The sequence below is a fragment of the Strix uralensis genome, chromosome 4, assembly GCF_047716275.1.
Source record: "Strix uralensis isolate ZFMK-TIS-50842 chromosome 4, bStrUra1, whole genome shotgun sequence".
In the NCBI taxonomy this organism is placed as follows: domain Eukaryota; kingdom Metazoa; phylum Chordata; class Aves; order Strigiformes; family Strigidae; genus Strix; species Strix uralensis.
The window spans coordinates 44003748-44017945 of NC_133975.1; the positions used below are offsets into that span (position 1 = coordinate 44003748).

General features: G+C 40.9%; 1 protein-coding gene across 1 annotated transcript in view; it reads left to right on the forward strand.

The window, feature by feature from the left end:
- The first annotated feature begins 1220 nt into the window (after nt 1-1220).
- The window catches only part of SPOCK3 (SPARC (osteonectin), cwcv and kazal like domains proteoglycan 3), a 219960-nt gene continuing 206982 nt past the window's right edge, over nt 1221-14198 (forward strand). The window contains exons 1-2 of the mRNA XM_074866523.1: nt 1221-1301; nt 1476-1649. Of these exons, the coding sequence (XP_074722624.1) occupies nt 1476-1649 (174 nt within the window). The 5' untranslated portion in view covers nt 1221-1301. The remainder of the gene's footprint in view (nt 1302-1475; nt 1650-14198) is intronic.

The window sequence follows — 14198 nt, forward strand, 5'->3', positions numbered from 1 at the left end:
CTTCCTTCTCACACTTTTCCTCTGCTCTGGCATGGCTTCTGCATGGGCTGCAGTCCTTCAGGAGAACGTGCTCTGGTGTGGGCTCGCCACAGTTACATCCATTTGCTCCAGCATGGGTTTTCCGGGGGCTGCAGTGCTCTGCCATGGAGCACCTCCTCCTCTCTCTGACCTTGGTGTTCCCCCTTGTTTCTTACTCTTTTTGTTCCCATCTCCTCCTGCCACACAGCATTTTCTGCCCTTTCTTAGCTATGCTTTCACAGAGGCACCAGCAGCTTTGCTGACGGGCTCAGCTGTGGCCCGCAGTGCCTCCGCTGTGGAGCTGGCAGGAACCAGCTGTCCCCAACGTGGGGCAGCCCCATACCTCTCCCCACAGAGGCCACCCCTGCAGTCCCTGTCCCGCTCCCCCTACCAAAACCTCGTGACACGCAGCCAGTACAAACCTAAAAAGCAGAGTGTTACTCGAGTCGAGGGAATAAAACTAACATTACAAAATTAGATGAATTAGGTCAACGTGATGGCAGACAGAATTCAAAATAAATATGGAGTCAGCTATGCTGGAAAGGTAATTGAACTATTTATACACCTTGCTCATTTCTAAATTAAATTTAACTAATTCGGGAAAGAAACCGGATGTCCCTGAAGGCTTTGAGTTAACATACAGCTGCAGTTCAAAAGACGAAAAGCCAGAAAGAGGGGGAAGAGTGCATGATTCTTACAACAGGGAGTAACACGGGCGGCATTACAACGCCAGCATGTACCTAAATCAGCATTCAGAGGCGACGTGACAGCTTTGTGTGTCTCCTTTCTCCTAAGGCACTGGAACTTTTATCTTGAAATTACGGGGAGTTTTGAAAGCTCGTACCCGCCTAAGGATTTTCGCAGACCTGACTGGAGGTACGAGGCGCCAACGCAGCTGTAGGAGTCCCAGCGGCTTTCGCCCCCACCTGGAGGTGCTGGCGGCGCAGGAGGGGGGCGACGAAGGTGGCCCGTGTCACCGGTCCCAGAACCGTTCCCGGTGGAGGCAGGCGGGCGGAGGCCGAGCCCCGGCACAGCCCTGCGATGCTCACCTGCGGGCAGGGGCTCCCGGGGAGAAAGCGCCCCCCCCCCCTCCGGGACCGTGAGCCCCGACGCCGCCGGCTGCGCGCGGAGCGGCACGGGGGCGGGGCGGGGCGAGGGGCGGGCGGAGCGCGCGGCGCGGCGCGGGGAGCGGGGCGGCCGGCTGCAGACGGCGGCGCGTGCGGGGAGGGAGCGGGCCGCCTTTCCGGCCGCGGCGAGGAGCGCGGTTGCGGGCTTGCGGCAAGGTGACGGGCTGGGCGGCCTCCCCTTCCTCCCCACTCCCTCCGCACCCCCTGCCCCTCCCGGTGGGGTTGAGGGGGCCCGCTGCGGGCGAGTGTCCCGCTCCCCCGCCGGCAGCCCCCGGCTGGGGTTCGGCTCTGGCGTGGGTAACCCCCCTGCTCGTGTCTCCTCTCGCCCAGATGCTGAGGGCAGCAGCCTTCGTGTGCGTGTGTGCAGCAGCCTGGTGCAGCCCGGCGCTGGCAGCGGCGGCCGGGGGCAGACCGGACAGCGGCAATTTTCTGGACGATAAACAATGGCTCACGACCATCTCCCAGTACGACAAGGAGGTCGGGCAGTGGAACAAATTCCGAGACGTAAGTTCAACCCTTCCACCCTGCAAGCCGGCAGCCGCGCCCGGCCCGCTCCCCCAGCAGCCCCGCGGCTGGCGGGCTGGCTCCCGTCGCCGAGGGCATCCCGTGGGCGGGCAGGGCTGGGGTGCCGCCTCAACTATCCCCGGAATTTAGATTTTTATTTCGATTCCCGGTGGCACCTCAGCGGCAGGAGGGAGGTCCCACCGGGTAGTTCCCGGTGCGCTGCCGCCGCTGAGCGGCGAGGACTGCCCGGTGTGCCCCGGGCCGTGCTGGGCGCCCGGCCCGCACCTCGGGAGCTGCTTTCCGCCCCGCGGGTCGCCAGCCGTTAAAAGGTGGCGGCGGTGGAGCGGGGAGGGGGTGTGTGTGTGTTGCGTTTGTCCTTCCTCCTCCCCGTTTCCCGCCCCGCGGCGGGAGCGGCGGTGGGGGCGCGCACTGCCGCCGTTGGGCCCCGCTCCACGCCGAAGCGGGGCCGAGGCCGGCGCGGGGGGCTGGGGGGGGGCGGGCAGGGGGCTCGCCGCCTCGCCGTTCTGCGAGTGCCGCCCGCGGGTGAGCCTCCCCGCGCCGCCTGGAAGCCGGGCGGGACCCCCCGCTCTCACCTTGGCGCTGTCGGAAGTGCCAGGAGGGCGGGCGGGGAGAGGAGGGGGCTGCGCGCACCCCCCGCGTTGGAGCGCGGATCGCGGCAGGGAATTCCGCTAAATAAGGCGGTAAGTTGTATAAAGGGTGCGTCCAGAGCGCCAGGCGCGGAGTACGTGAACACCAGACCCAGTCTGACCCGAATCTCGTCGCTTACGAAACCTGCTGCTGTAAGGTGGCTCCCGTCCTCCACAGTGCTTCGCTTTTGCGCTTAGTTGGTTCTCTGTTGCAAGTTGAGTAAAACCCAATCAGTTTTGAAAAGTCCTTCATATCTCTTCAAATGAAAACCGTTTTCACTGATCCTGCATTCTTGCATTCTTTGGTGTCGCTTTTAAAAATCTGAATCCCAAGCATGCAAAATAGTTTTCAGCGTTCTGTGTTGCTTACTGGATTTCTTTGATTTGGTGTAAAGCATTGGTTTGGTCTGCAACTTCAGAGTCAACAGGTTTCTTGTGCTACAGCTTGCCGGTGGCTGTGGTTTGCTGTAGCAAACTGAACTAAATGTCTCAAAGAAGTCTCTTTTATGTTTCTGAGAGCTGTAGCATACTTGTGATGCATGTGTTTTCTAGCTTTATGTATATGTTGCATGTGGGATGCAAACTTGGCTATTTATGTCTAGTAACTAGAAAAGAAGAGCTACTGTTAGAGTTGTGGGAGAACTTCTTTCCCCAATAGTTTATATTAAACAGCATAATTTTAGCGTTTGAAGACCCTTGAACTAGTGTTCAGATTCTTTTGTTTGTTTTGAATATCTTAAAAGCTTACATTCATGTGAAGAAAACCTCTTTGGTGTACTGTACTTTGGGACCTGTGGTTTTGGAAAAAAAATACGCAGTGCTATATAAATGTTTTAGGATGAAAGGCTGCTGCTAGAAAACTCCAAAATGAGTACATCGGTTATGTTTTATAGTTGAGCAAAGTCATTTATGTAAGGACTGCCCTGCAAGGCTGAAGAAGCTAAGTGCTCTCTAATGCCTGTCTCCTGGGTGCCCACTGACATATACTGTAATACTGGATATTAGCCAGATAATTTATTCTGTGACAAGTAGGTGTCCCCAAGGGTTTTAAGAGTGACTGCTTTGAGGAAGTACTGCATACTGATTCTTCTGAGGCAATTTACAAATATGCTGGCTTATTTGTTTTACACAGTTTATGTTTTATAAGGCTGGTACTTCTGTGAGGATTATGCTTTTTTTTTTTTTTTTTTCTGGTGCAGAATGCTTCTATACTATTGATTAGTATTCGATCCGGAATATTTATGGATGGTCCTAAAACTTCACAAGGCTCTCCTTTTAAAGCATGGATGTTTTTCAGTAACTCATAAGATATGATTGTAAAAAAAATTAAAAATTATGAGTTAATTTACCTGCACAAGAATGCATTAGAAAAATAACTTTTAAGAAGCACCGATCAATTATCATCCTTAAATATAGCACGGTGGAGAAATTTTATTAACATCCTACAGTTCTGTATAATTGGTAAATTTACTTGTATGACTGTAATTTGTTGGGTTTGAAATTGTGATTAGCAATTTAATTAGTGATTCAGATGTTGCCTCCTGTAAGGGAACAGCACAACTGCATTTTAAACATATGCAGGGGTAACTGTCTTGCAGAGTTAAAATCAAAATAAAGGTATGCAAGGCCTGTGTTTGTAATTTAATTCTCTGGTCAGAGAGTAGCCTATTTTTTGTGAGCTTTAAATACCCTACAGATGTAAGGGTGAGATGGAATTCTGGTGTGAAAAGAAGTATTTAAAGGCTTAACTTAAGACTTAACTGACAGGACTGATTAATGTGGAAGATAAAAACCCTGACTTCTGGCTCATTGGCTCAGTTTCTTAGAGTTTCAGATCACAGCGAGAAAGAACGCAGTCATTCAGAAAGGGAACTCTTAAAAAACCTGATTAACCAGGATATGATCTTTTTTTTTACCCCCGCCCCCAAACCAAACCCCCAAACCCCAAGCCTAGCTCTCTTAACATCCTCTAAAATGTCAGATTTGTCAGTAAAGATTATTAACATAATAATATTAGCTAGGATCTTTTCAGTACTTTGTACAGGCAAAACGGTTAACTGGCTCTTCAATTCTCTTGAAAGATCCTGATCATTCTGACAAATCTGTTGAAAATAATGAAATAGGTCCAGGCAAGAACTGTGACTTAATGTGGAGCAGTGGGAAGCTAGGTGCATGTTAGAGACTATCTTCTCACATCTTTTTCTTGTGCAAAAATTGAGAATGGGCTCTTTCTTAAATACGGGACTTTCCATCTTAAAGATGGGGGAGGGAAGTGTATTCTAAATATGTCAAATATCAACTCCCTTAACTTGTATATGAGAGTCAAACACTTTGGGTACTTTTAGCCTGTAGTAGCTCAGAAGGAAGAGTGTTTAACCCAGTCTTAGTGCTGCTGCAGTCTAGTTGCTCAGTAGCTGCAGCTCCTATGTCTCTCACTGAAGTAAGTCTCAGGGTTGATGTGTTTATTAAGGTTTTTCAAGCTGCCTGGTTAGGTTGCTTCAGCAGCCAATGGTGTCATGATGCTGGGATGTCCTAGCCTGTGTGTACATATTCTTTATTTATTCATGCTTGGGAATTGATGTTCTTTAGTAGATGCTAAGTTAAGGGAATCTTCTTTCTTCATATTTTGTTTTATTTATAGTGCTTTGTGCTAATGCTCTTGTCTATGATGGTTGTACCAGGCATTTGATAAAATTTATCTATAAACCGCAGTTCATCCAAGATGAAGATTATTCCTTTTAAAAAATGTAATCGGTTAATGGCATTACATTTATACTCTCCTACTTAGAACATCCTAAATCCTATGTATCAAACCTTCATTACTCATAATGCTGTAAATCTGTGGAGGAAAACAAAATATAGGAGTAATTCTTTATTCTCTTTATGACTTGATATCAAATAATGGTTTTATTTTTAATGCTAGAACAAAACACGATGGCTTTGTCATTTATAATCACTATGTCTTTTTATGTGGTCTTTGCAGCCAGTTAGACAAAATTTCACACAACGGTAATTGTCTGTTTATTGCTATCTGAAAGCCTTTCAGAAACTTTAATTTTTATTTCTGTAAACTTATTTAAGTCGTTGGTATTTGCAAACAGTGTCCTGTCCATTTGTGTACATTAAAAGGACTGTATAATAAATGTATTTCATATGGTAAATTTTACTTGACGCTTAAGGAGAGTTATTTATGATTTAACTTGCTTGTTAGTGATTTTTACTTTTTCTTTTCAAAGAGATCATAATTTAAGTAATTCCTGTATTTGCAAATTTAAGGTGCATCAGGAACTCTGTAGTGAAAGATACTTTTAGTATATAAATAAACTCTGCACAACTCAGCTATGGTGTAGTATTGTAGAGAAATAATATGATCATTTGATCAGTGTGATCAGTTGCATCATCCCACAGTGTTACTATCACCCTACCGTATTAATACAGGTATCAGAGGTAAAGAAGGTAGAACAAAGTTCAAGTATCAGACCTTAAAACCTATCAGCTATGAAGGGAAATTTTGCACTGGTAATACGACCTGTTACTCTGCTTCACTGTGAAGGGTTTTTACATTGACTGTCAAATAATACTTGCCTTCTAAAATGTTTGGCAAGTTTGGGCAGTTCATGTTGGCCTCCCAAATGAGTCTTTTGAAGATATTTAAAGAATTCGTGTTTTCAACATTAGAGAAATCTAAACCTCTGTGTTTGGAAAGGAGATGAATCAAATACTAGGTCTCTATACCAGTTCAATTATTGCCAGCATTCATTATTCTTTTGTCTGTTTGGAGGTTTAAGGCTTCTCAAAAACACCCTCTGCACCCCAACTAAGCTCCCCACCAACTATACACCTGGTGTTTCTTTACTGTTGTGAGCAGAACATCTCTGTCCAGCTATACATCCACACAGCTGCATCTCTGTGTAATTAAGAAAGCCAAAGGCTGTTTTAAAAAGGATTCATCACAAGTTTTTTTTTGCACTTTGTGTGATGACTGTGTAAATGTTTGGAAGGTTCTCATGTTCCCAGAGTGGAGTACTGATATCCTTATTAAGAGGAGAAGGACTTCTGCTAAACAAGTTTTTTGCATTGGGCCAGAATCCCTCCTAGTTTATGGAGCAACATGAATGTACTTTAAAGAAGTCAGTATTTAGGATTGGCTAGTGCAGCCCTTATCAGTCTTTCTGTACTAATGTTAACTCGTTAGCTGAGAAAATAGGTCCAGTAGGCTTATTTGTCCTGTACTTTTTATGGTTCAGCCTAAATAAAACATACATCTTTCCTTATTAGTGTGTAGGGCAGCTCTTTTACTCATTCATATGTTTTGCTAGAAAGTTACGATTATGACATCAGGAACAAATGGAATTGCAGAACAGGAAAGGTGAAATTGATTATGTTCTCGGCCTAAGTTAAAGCAAGAACTTTCTAATAAGTTAAAGTTACTTTTTCAATTAGGGCACTGAATCTGTTTTCCATGTGCCAGTTTGTTACTTGAAACTTGTTATTAGCTATTATAAAGTGGTATTGGTCTTCCTCTTTTTTTCATGACTTATTTTGTATGATCTTAAACTGCAACAGGGGAGGTTCAGACTGGACATTAGGAAAAAAAGTTTTCACAGAAAGAGTGGTCAGACAGTGGAATAGGCTGCCCAGGGAGGTGGTGGAGTCACCATCCCTGGATGTGTTTAAGGGTCGTTTGGATGAGTTGTTGGGGGATATGGTGTAGGGGAGAACTTGTAGAGTAGGGCTGATGGTTGGACTCGATGATCCCAAGGGTCTTTTCCAACCTGAATGATTCTGTAATTCTGTGTGATCTTAGTTTTATTAATAGGGTGAAAGGGAAAAAATTTTGAAACCTAGGAGATCTGATAGAATGAGTATTTTGTACCTATAGCTATAATTGTTACCTTTGAAATGAAACTAAGACTTAACCAGTGTTTTTTAAACTGTGAAATATAGGAAAAATTTATGAATTTGCATTAATTCTTATTAATTAAGGAAATTTAAGAAGCTATTTAGTTATTCAGCACTTCTAAATTATAATTTAGGAAATTATAATGGGAAGGAGTAATGGAAATCTTAAATTTTCATTTCTTCTGTATTGTAGAAAAAGGCTTCTGATTTTTATGTGCTTTTAGTTTGTTCTCAAGTATGGATTCCTTTTTCCTTTCATCTGATTACTTTTCCTCTGTTCTGTTTTTGCTGCTTGTTTCTAGTGGCAAGTGTTTTTCATCTGCAAAGGCAGAGTCTACTAATCTCAAACTATTGTTAACACTGAACTCTTAACTGTCTCTTGGAAGGCATTAGTTTGAAAGCTCTTTATATAGCTAATGTTTAGGAGTTAAGTAAACTGTAATGTGCTTTTCCTTAGATTGCCCTTGTAATCTAAAGTAAAGCTGATAACATTGTTGCATCTTATCTTTATCTCCTTTCTCTGAAGAATAATCTTTATTTTATTTGCTGTAGGTTATTTAGTGGATATGGATACCCAGTCTTCTCTTGTCTTACCATTAAATCTTATTGGGATTGACTCTAGCCATCTGTGCTTATTACAGTGTAGTATAAATAGCTTTGTAATACACTAATAGATGGTAACAGTAACAGAAACTGCAAAGGCTGTCTTGGTTTTACAATCAGAAAGGAAAGATGTCTGGAGCAAGAGGTATATTATAAGGAGAAGCTGAATGTAGAACCAATGGAAAAAAAAATTGATGGTGTTAGGCTAAAAACATGGATATTCTAATTCCACTCATATTCCATTGGTTCTACATTCACCATCTATCAGTAGAGATGGACTTCATAATCATTGAAGCATTTGAAGTAACTAGCTGCAGAAGGGAGACGTAATAGCTTGTCTTAATGTGTTTGCAAGTCTTGGCCTGTTTTTAAGCATATCTCTTGCCTCTAAATAGGCACTTAAGTTTAAATAGTTGTGTGTTGTGTCTGTGTTGTCCCATCCTGTCCGTGTCCTGTTCTGCCTTCCCCCCCCCCCCCCCCAAGATAAGCTGAATGAAATAAGGAAAACTTTGGCCAGTTGGTTATTTTTTCAGGACCTAGCTTTTCAAGTTTTCAAGCATAACAAAACTTACTCTAACCAAGGGATTTCCTATCAGTACATGAAAAGTACTTGTTTGTAAAATAGCTTAAGTTTTGCTTTGTGGACTTTTTTCTAATGCAGACCTCTAAAAGTTTTGACATTGATTTTGCAGTGGTGTTTTTCCTATTGTGTATTTGTCTTAATCTGACATATTTGAATATATTAGTAACCACAGATGAACAGCTGCTTTTTCTACAGCTGATGTTAAGTCTCACTTTGAATATGCTCAATGCTAAAAATCTGCCTTGTTTGTATTAGAAACAAATATTGAGACAATGGTAGTAAATGCTAACATACGACATCATATTAAAAGTTCTTGTAATTTTCATATTTCTTGAAATTTAATTTCTGAAAGAGGGAAGTTTGTGGCTAGTAATATCAGTGTTTGAAGTTTCACTGGGCGTTGTTACTTAATGTGAATGATCTTTAGTTATTTGTCGTTTTTTTTTTTAAAAATTATTTTTCACTTTTGCTTTCCCATGTCACCTCATTTCACAGTAGTGAAAATTACTGTAGGAATTAATGATTTACCTAAGAAATGTCGTGCAGTGCTTGGACAGGACCCAAGGAGAGAGCCAGTATGAAATTCTAACTTACGACAAAGCTTTCACGTTACAATGAGGATGTGATTTCATTGCTCAGTTATAATCTTCACAAAATGGGTTTAAAAGATGTGAATCATCCAAACTTTCTGGTATTTTACCACTTTTAATAATTGGGGAGGAGTGGCTGGAAAGCTGCCAGAGAGGGACCTGGGGGTGTTGATTGACAGCCGGCTGAACGTGAGCCAGCAGTGTGCCCAGGTGGCCAAGAAGGCCAATGGTATCCTGGCTTGTATCAGAAATAGCGTGGCCAGCAGGGACAGGGAAGTGATCTTACCCCTGTACTCGGCACTGGTGAGGCCGCACCTCGATTCCTGTGTTCAGTTTTGGGCCCCTCACTACAAAAAGGACATTGAATTACTCGAGTGTGTCCAGAGAAGGGCAACGAAGCTGGTGAAGGGTCTGGAGCACATGTCGTACGAGGAGCGGCTGAGGGAACTGGGGTTGTTTAGTCTGGAGAAGAGGAGGCTGAGGGGAGACCTCATCGCCCTCTACAACTACCTGAAAGGAGGTTGCAGAGAACTGGGGATGAGTCTCTTCAGTGAAGTAGTAAGCGATAGGACAAGAGGGAATGGCCTCAAGTTGCACCAGGGAAGGTTTAGACTGGATATTAGGAAGTATTTCTTTACAGAACGGGTTGTTAGGTGTTGGAATGGGCTGCCCAGGGAGGTGGTGGAGTCCCCATCCCTGGAGGTGTTTAAGAGTCGGGTTGACATAGCACTTAGGGATATGGTGTAGTTGGGAACTGTCAGTGTTAGGTTAATGGTTGGACTAGGTGATCTTCAAGGTCTTTTCCAACCTAGATGATTCTGTGATTCTGTAGTAGGCTGTTACTAAAGACTATCCAATGCTTGACATTTTTCTGCAGGAAATTCTTATGAACTAGTTTTTTATTTTCTCAAGTGATGTGTAATTGTTGGCTCAAAGGAGACTGTCAGTTTGCAGCTTGTTCAGCATCTCTCTAAAAATGTCTGCAAGTCATCAAATAACTCTGTGTAGTGCACTTAACAGTGAGGCCTGCGTACAGCTGAAAACAAACTCCTTTGACATTTTTGAGCTTGCATTGATGATGAAATTCATTCCAGTTGTCAAATCTGTGTAACATAACAATGAGAAGTCTGGAACTTGGTCCTTGGTATATGCTTCTGAGTATGAAAAATGATCTGTGTGCTTCTGAGTATGAAAAATGACCAGTGTTTTAACAACTATTTATTAAAATAGAGGGAAGTTATTAATATGAAGACTGTGGGAGAGATAGATATGTATATATATAATGATGCATGTATCTTTAAGGATTTGATGGTACTTGTGTTGGTGACTGAAACATCAGTTCAGCAGAAAACCCAAACAATGATTCTTACAAGCAGAATCAATTGGCCGATACATAAAGCAGCAATGCCAGGAATCCATTGTATAAAGTGCCCTTCCAGCCTTTTGCAGAAGAGTAAGTTAACCAGTTTGGTCAGATTTAGGAAGCCCACGTGAAACTCTGAGAACTCTTTGTATTCATAAAATTCAGAGCCAAAATAGACCATTGGATTTGATAATATGCTTGCCTGTGCATAGTGGTTCATTAAATTTTTTGCTGACAGATTGTATTAAACCTAAAAATTCTGGGCAAAAGCATTTCAGGTTTCAGGAGGCTGTATTGTGTGCTACTGGCACAGATTAAGATAAAGATTTGATCTCTAAGGCCTTCAGTGTGAGGGAATTAATTAGCTGCAATATTCCCACATGATCTCGGCATCAAATTTATGCTGTTTTGTAGAAGAATAAGGAAGAATACCATTTAAATTCATATTAATCTGATCTGGGAGTGTTTCCTTCTTTGGCCCAAATGTGACTAGGACTGTTGCTTGACTAATCTTTCTTATACTAATTTGCTGTTTAAAAGGGATTCTGTTCTGCCACCTTCATAGCATTTTCTTGTGTGTAGTCAATAATTGTGGCCAATTACTTTTATGCGAAAAATCACAGATGATGTTGGAATACAAGCCAATTCAAATCCTAAGGAAGATGGAGAAATGGCTTCTGAATTTCCATTAAGATATTCACTGAGATATATATTCATTGTCTTAATCTGGAGTGTAAATTTTTAAATGTATTGAGGATTAGGTAGGCAGTCTTGTTTCCAACACCCAGGAACAGAAAGCATGAACATGAAGAGCTCAGTGGGTTCATATATTCCAAAGCCAGCAAATGGCTATCAAATTGCATAGTGTACTACAAATAGTGTGCAATATTTCTTACCTGAACTGAATTAAAGCACACTAAGTGCATGCCTGTTTTTCTAAATCTTAGTAAATCTAGCATTTCTCTCCTAAACTGTTAAGCTGTTCAATTTTTCATCCATGTTCTTATTTTGTTTTAAAGATGAATGTATCTAACTTTACTCATGAATTCATGGTAGGCAGTTACAAGGTCCTGGTTTGGTGAACTCTGGTACTTGGGGCATGAATGTACAGAATTTCTTTACACTAGTAAGAAAAAAGACTCAGTTATGTTAGGAAAACAGGCAATTCGTTCTACCTGTGATGTGATACTCATGGCCTTTTCAAAAGAAAATAGCCTCTCAAAGAATGCAGGGATGTTTGGCCCAAACTTCATTGGGGTTACTGTAAGTAACAGCTTAACAAAGTGTAACATGATGATGAATCATGGGATTTGCTTTGAGATACACAGGTATAGCCTCATAAAGATGGAGGAGGGATATTCAGAAGTAGACTTAACTATGTAGTTTTGTACTGCTGATTAAACTGATACAGGTGTGTGAAACCTCAAAACATTTAGATGTTCTTCACAAGGACTGAATGTGTATTTATAAACTAGATAATACACAACCTTAATCTTCAGGGACCTCTGTGCCTGGATTGGACAAAAGCTACCATACCTTTCTGTCTCTGCTTACTTTTTACATATGCTGAATGTTAATGTTTACAATTCCTCCTTTTTTTCCTGCATAAGAATGATAGTTTCTTAGGGCATATGAAACTCACTTTTTTCCTCAAGGTTTTCTAGATGTGGATTGCAGCATAGCTTCTATAAGTTAAAGACATGAGTAACATTTTTCCCCCAAAGGTTTTAAAGTACTAATGTCACAGAGTATTTAATGTTCATCACATTGAAAAGTTGAGCTGTTGTGTTTTTTATAATAAATATGAATGCATGCCATGTGCATGTGTACACAATCACAGACTGATAGATCAATAACAATTTAAAGAGATTTTACTCTGTCCATCTCTCATGCTGGGGAACAAAATACCTCAGAATATTAGAAATATTTCATAGGTCCAACCTCATCATGTCTGCAGATCTTATCTTACCATCAGATTTGCTATCCCATTGATTGCAGATCATTTTTGGGTATATACTGTGTGTGACACGGATTTAACAGTATTTGTGGTGTGCAGAAGAAAATAATTCTGAATTCATATCTCAAATATGCGAGGCAGTTGTCTACAATAGTTGCAGTTCATTGTCTGTAAGAAATACCTAATTTTTTACATATCTTTATCACATAAGAACAAGATGAGTATGACTAAATATGTCTAGAGATTTTCAGAAAATGTTTGTGTTGAACTCCAGTTTCCCCAAGAAAGGTAGGAGCAAGTATCAAAAATTTTTTAATAAAATTTGTGAAGTTATTCTGTGAAGCAAAACTGAAGTTAGAATATAATAGTGCTTGTCTGGCTGTAAAATGCGATAGTATCTTACATTTAAAAAAATCTTTCTTGTCAAAATGATACTCCTTTAGTTCAAAAGTAAGGGAATCTTGAGAATTTTTTTACAAAGTGTTGGACTGTGACTTTCCAGACCAGCTTGAGTGTAGTTGGACTATTCAACAGCATGAATGTTAGGAAACTTTCTTAAAATGTTGCAAGTTACTGTCAAACATTAGTAATAATAAAAAGTTTAGCTTATTAATAATATCTGTAGAATACTGTTTTTTTCAGATATTTCTGCTTTTTAATCTTTATTCTAATGAAGATAAAGGTTAGTAATTTGCACATGCTCAATTCCCACATATATAGATCCTACTCTTGCTTAGTTTTATCAGAAAAAAAATTTCTTACTAAGTAAATGTACTGGTTGAAGTTAAATTTCTATAGGTGTGAAATTATACACATTATTTATACAACAGATTTAAAATGTATCGATGTTCATCATTTACTTATACTGTAATAAACCAAAATTAAGCTTGAAAATCAAGTAGATGTACTTACAGATTTGACAACTGAATTTTTCAGTTGCTTAACTTAGGTAGCTTTATCCAACAGCTTGCTCGTTAGACCAAAAAACCTGCCAAGAGTAATCAAGCATAGGGATGAAACAAAAGACATTGTGATTTACCATTTTATGCTTGGTGTTTATCAAGAAAAGTGCTTGATAGAAGGAAAAAGGAAAAGAAAAAAACAACTTCATAATGCTGAATTAATTATCATAAAATTTTTAAAACCTCAGTGTTGTGTGGTCAACTAACACTGTAATGCCTGAATTATTATAGGAATTCTTTCAAATAGTGTATTTTTAAGGAGTTTTGGAAGAGCTGAAGCACTTCAGCTGAAGTTTTTTTTTTTTCTACCTTTATCAAACCTTCATTGTGGATTTCACTGGAGTAATGTGAGATTGGATCTCATTCCAGTTTGTGGTCTTTCCTTGTCTAATCAAGGTCACTGAGAATATGTTCACTGATGTTTGCAAGAGATGGAGTAAATCTTTAATTTTTCCAGTCTACTTATCAGAAATCATTATTTGAACATGTAAGTCTACAAAACAGACTTCTGAATATATTTTGCATCTTTGAAAAATGGAAAGAAAGCATACTTGAACTGGAGAACATCCAGTGATAACTTCTTTTCATTAGAAAGGCCTATCTAGTTGTCTGAAGTAGAATACATATCAAGATTGTTGTGTGTTTATTTCCTTTTTTTTTCTTTTTGCTTTATTATGTATAAGGGTATTCCTAATTTGGTGCTACTTCTTGGAGCACAGTGAAAACATTGTTTATTTCCTTAAGCTACTGGATTTGATTTGGGATACTATTTCTCTTTTTAAATGAGTTATTTTCCTGAATAAGTTGTTACTTTTTGTTCTGTTCCCTCCCTGCCCCCCCCCCCCCCCCCCCCAATTTGTGAAAACAATCTTTCCGTTTCACTGACCTGAATCAAAATATTTCATTTTGTCCAGTTCATCTGAGAGGTGTTCTGTTTGTGTA